Genomic DNA, 3,971 nt, shown 5'->3' with positions numbered 1-3,971 from the left:
GGGGGGGGGGCGAATCCTACTAGGAGTGGAGTCCTAGTAGGACTCCCTGTCGGTGTCAAAACTGGCAGATCTCGGGTAGGGGGTCCCGAACTGTGCGTCTAAGGATCGAAGGTAACAGGAGGCGGGGGATACGATGTTTACCCAGGTTCGGGCCCTCTTGATGTAGGTAATACCCTACTTCCTGCTTGATTGACTTTGATAAGTATAGGGGTTACAAGAGTTGATTTACCTCGAGATCGTAATGGCTAAACCCTAGATGTCTAGCCTGTATGATTATTGTTGCCTCTATGGACTAAACCCTCCGGTTTATATAGACACCGGAAGGGGCTAGGGTTGTACAAGGTCGGTTTACAGGGGAAGGAAACCATACATCCGGACGTCAAGCTTGCCACACACGCAAAGAAGAGTCATGTCCGGACACTGGGGGAAGTCATCTATCTTGTATCTTCATGGCCTAGCAGTCCGGCGCATGTCACATGTCCTGGATGCCCGGGGACCCCCTAATCCAGGACTCCCTCACTCCCCCCCCCCCCTCATGGCGCGCCCCTGGTTGCCGGCCTCCTCCCCTCCCTCTTTTATATATGTGGGCAGGGCACCCCTTGGAGACACAACAGTTATTCTCTTAGCCGTGTGCGGTGTCCCCCTCCACAGTTTACTCCTCCGGTCATAGTGTCTTAGTGCTTAGGCGAAGCCCTACACGGATCAGATCACCATCACCGTCACCACGCCGTCGTGCTGACGAAACTCTCCCTCGACTCTCTGCTAGATCAAGAGTTCGAGGAACGTCATCGAGCTGAACGTGTGCTGAACTCAGAGGTGCCGTACGGTCGGTACTAGATCGGCCGGATCGCGAAGACGTTCGATTACATCAACCGTGTTATACTAACGCTTCCGCTTTCGGTCTACGAGGGTACGTAGACACACTCTCCCCTTCTCGTTGCTATGCATCTCCTAGATAAATCTTGCGTGATCGTAGAAATTTTTTGAAATTGCATGCTACGTTCCCCAACAAGTTTATGAATTCACCATGAACAATTTTTGAATTTGTGGACATTTCTGGAATACATGAACAAGTTTTTAATCTGTGATTCTTTTTAAATTTGCGTGAACATCTTTTGAATCCATGAACATTTTCAAACCCACAATTTTTTTTTCCGAATACGTGGACATTTTTAGAATTCACAAACATTTCTGGAATTGGCAGACATTTTTTTAATTCACGAATGTTTCTGAACTCATGAACTATTTTGAATGTGCGCATAAGCAATGCATATCACTGCCAGTCAATCTGTTTTGTTTTTTTGCAAAGACTGCCCGTCAAATAGGAGCTCCCTGTGACCAATGCTTCTGGACGGAAGGAGGCAGGCTGCCTATGGGCCAGAGGGCATTGTAAGTGTGCGTCGTGTTAGGCTGCACGAGTGACCAGGTCGCGTACCCCTCAAAAAAAAAAAAAGAGTGACCAGGTCGCGTGTGTTGTGTGTTTCGACCAGGGGAGTAGTTCATAGACTCATAGTCTTCATTCTTGAGAAACCATGGATCACCATGGATCCCAAATCCCCGGCCTCTTGGTCTATTCGTTCCCAATTCCTCCCCTGAACCTCTAGATCTGGATCCAGGAAGAGTGTAACAACGTCTTTGCGGCGGAAGACACAGCGCCCCGTGCGCGATCTCGAAAGGAGATCGATCGGCGATGGAATCGGAGCCGGCCGCGCTGCCCGAAGACGCGCTCGCCGAGGTCCTCCGGCGTCTCCCGCCGCACGTCCTGGCCGAGGCCCGGCGGGTGTGCAAGGCGTGGCGCGACGCCGTCGACGGCCGCCTGCGCGGCAACCTGCTTCCGCGCTCGGTGCGCGGCATCTTCATCAACTTCAGTCAGATTTTCTTCTCGGAGTTCTTCGCCCGCCCCTCGACGGGCCCGGCGATCGACGGAGGGCTCGATTTCCTGCCCTGCATGGGCGTCAAGGTCACGGACCACTGCCACGGCCTTCTGCTTTGCTGCGAGTCGGGTGACGATGCACTGCCGCGCGAGTACGTCGTCAACCCGGCCACGCGTCGGTGGGCGCGTCTGCCCAAACGCCCCCGGCCGCACATGCCAGGATTCGAGCAGACCGCCTACCTCGCATTTGACCCTGTTGTCTCGCTGCACTACCAGGTCTTTCTGATCCCACGCGCCCCACTGCCCTGTGACGGCGAAACCGACGGCGACAACCCGTTGCTCGAATCGGAGTGGCCCCCTGCATCATACTTCATCCATGTGTTCTCGTCGGTGACTCAGCGATGGGAGAAGACAACCTTCCTTCGGGAAGGGGAAGCTGCAGGGATCGTCGCCAACATGCAGTGGAATTTGTGGTATGATCACTATTGTTATCAGTATAGTTATCATGCCGTCTACCAGCACCAGCAAAGCGCGCTCTACATCCATTGCCGGCATGGCTATCTTACCAGGTATTGTAGTCGCTCCCTCCTCAGTTGTCATTCTCTTTCAACAAATACAATATATATAATATACAACTATGATCCACTCATGCTGTTAATAATCTACTTTATCCTAATGTTTATGTTTGTAGAATGTCCTTGTCAAATCACACATACAGAGTAATTAAACTACCAGGTGCCAGTGAATTGATGCGATATCCCAATCACCACCATCTCGGGAGATCGTTGAGAGGGGTGTATTATGCAATACTTGATGACCGGAATCGACTTCAGGTTTGGTATCTCAGTGAATCATGCGGTCGAATAGAATGGCTATTAAAACATGATACCTGTCTTAAGACCTTTGAACATGATGACTATGCTCAACAAGTGGGCAGACAATGGATCTTACAAGATGTTAACTACCGTAAGTGGTGCTCTGAAGATCCCGAGAATCACAAAGTGACTGCGGAAGAGAAATATGATTGGAACTCTGATGAGGATAACGTTATTGACACTCAAAATGTCATTGAAGAGGTTGAAGACGTCGATGGAGATTATTTCCTCCTTGGATTTCATCCTTACAAAGAGGTTGTCTTCTTGATTTCATCTGCAATAACAACCAGAGGATTGGCCTATGACTGGAACATCTCAAAATTTCAAGACTTGGGCAGTTCAAGGCCATGGATGGGAGCAGTTTATGATGAACCACCATATGGAAAGACGGACACATCTTTTCCGTACATGCCTTGCTGGATGGGCGAGTTTCCTGGAAACGAATTAGAATCTCTATTTGAAGACGAGAAGCTATATAGGGAAAAGTTGGAACAAGAAGCTCAACTTAAGGAGGAATCCAACTGTACCTACATGGGCGAGTACGAGCTGCGCAAGCACTGTGGGCGCGCCAAGAGGGTCAAGGACTCTGCCGCCAAGGTTCGTCGCAGACGCCACATCATGGCTCGGTAGGAACCCACGGTCACCATCATGAAGTGCAAGGCGATTCTCACCGGGGCAACAAAGTTCAACCTTGGCAAGGCTACCATAGAGCTAGTCACTGCCATCGTTGGATCCTACCTACTTGATTAGTTTCCTGGAAACAAAGATGAGTAGGTAGTCGCCAGGTTCATTTATCATGCCTTACTTATCTATTTGTGCTCAGTGTCGGAACCTTGTCTTGGTACTCTGCACAATTTCGGTTTGCCTTGTAGACTATGTGACTTTGTTATTCCCGTCTATGTGACTTTATCATTCCCATATATATTTTTTGAAACAAGGCAAAGAAAGCTAACAATGTTCACCAGTAATTTTGAAGGATCCCTCAGCGTATATGTATATGCATATAAGGATATGCACATACATAAAAATTAAAATATTTTTTTGACAGCAAAATGACTTTATTTCTCATATAATAGATAGGTCATTTACAAAGGTGAGAAATAAAATAAGTGATAGAAATGTCCCAAAAGCTAGGGGATCTAGAATTATATCAATGTTAGCTAAGCCATCTGCTGCAGTGTTTGCTTCTCTGACGCAATGTGTGAACTGAACTTTTGCAAAAT

At 48.7% G+C, this 3,971-nt stretch overlaps 1 protein-coding gene across 1 annotated transcript; it reads left to right on the top strand.

The window, feature by feature from the left end:
• The first annotated feature begins 1,491 nt into the window (after positions 1-1,491).
• On the top strand, positions 1,492-3,661 carry LOC119325161. The gene is made up of 2 exons (XM_037598913.1): positions 1,492-2,442; positions 2,565-3,661. Exons 1-2 carry the CDS (start codon positions 1,691-1,693, stop codon positions 3,376-3,378), a joined length of 1,566 nt encoding a protein of 521 aa, XP_037454810.1. The 5' UTR covers positions 1,492-1,690; the 3' UTR covers positions 3,379-3,661.
• Positions 3,662-3,971: the final 310 nt, after the last annotated feature.

This window comes from Triticum dicoccoides, chromosome 6B (assembly GCF_002162155.2).
Source record: "Triticum dicoccoides isolate Atlit2015 ecotype Zavitan chromosome 6B, WEW_v2.0, whole genome shotgun sequence".
In the NCBI taxonomy this organism is placed as follows: Eukaryota; Viridiplantae; Streptophyta; class Magnoliopsida; order Poales; family Poaceae; genus Triticum; species Triticum dicoccoides.
The sequence above is the reverse complement of the archived record's forward strand: the minus strand, read 5'-3'. Positions and strand labels throughout refer to the sequence as shown.

Bases quoted from the DNA above. Each gene is read 5' to 3' on its own strand.
- LOC119325161 (XM_037598913.1), top strand. From the start codon at position 1,691: ATGGAATCGGAGCCGGCCGCGCTGCCCGAAGACGCGCTCGCCGAGGTC. The intron at 2,443-2,564 runs GTATTGTAGTCG...TTATGTTTGTAG, and splicing joins CGGCATGGCTATCTTACCAG to AATGTCCTTGTCAAATCACA.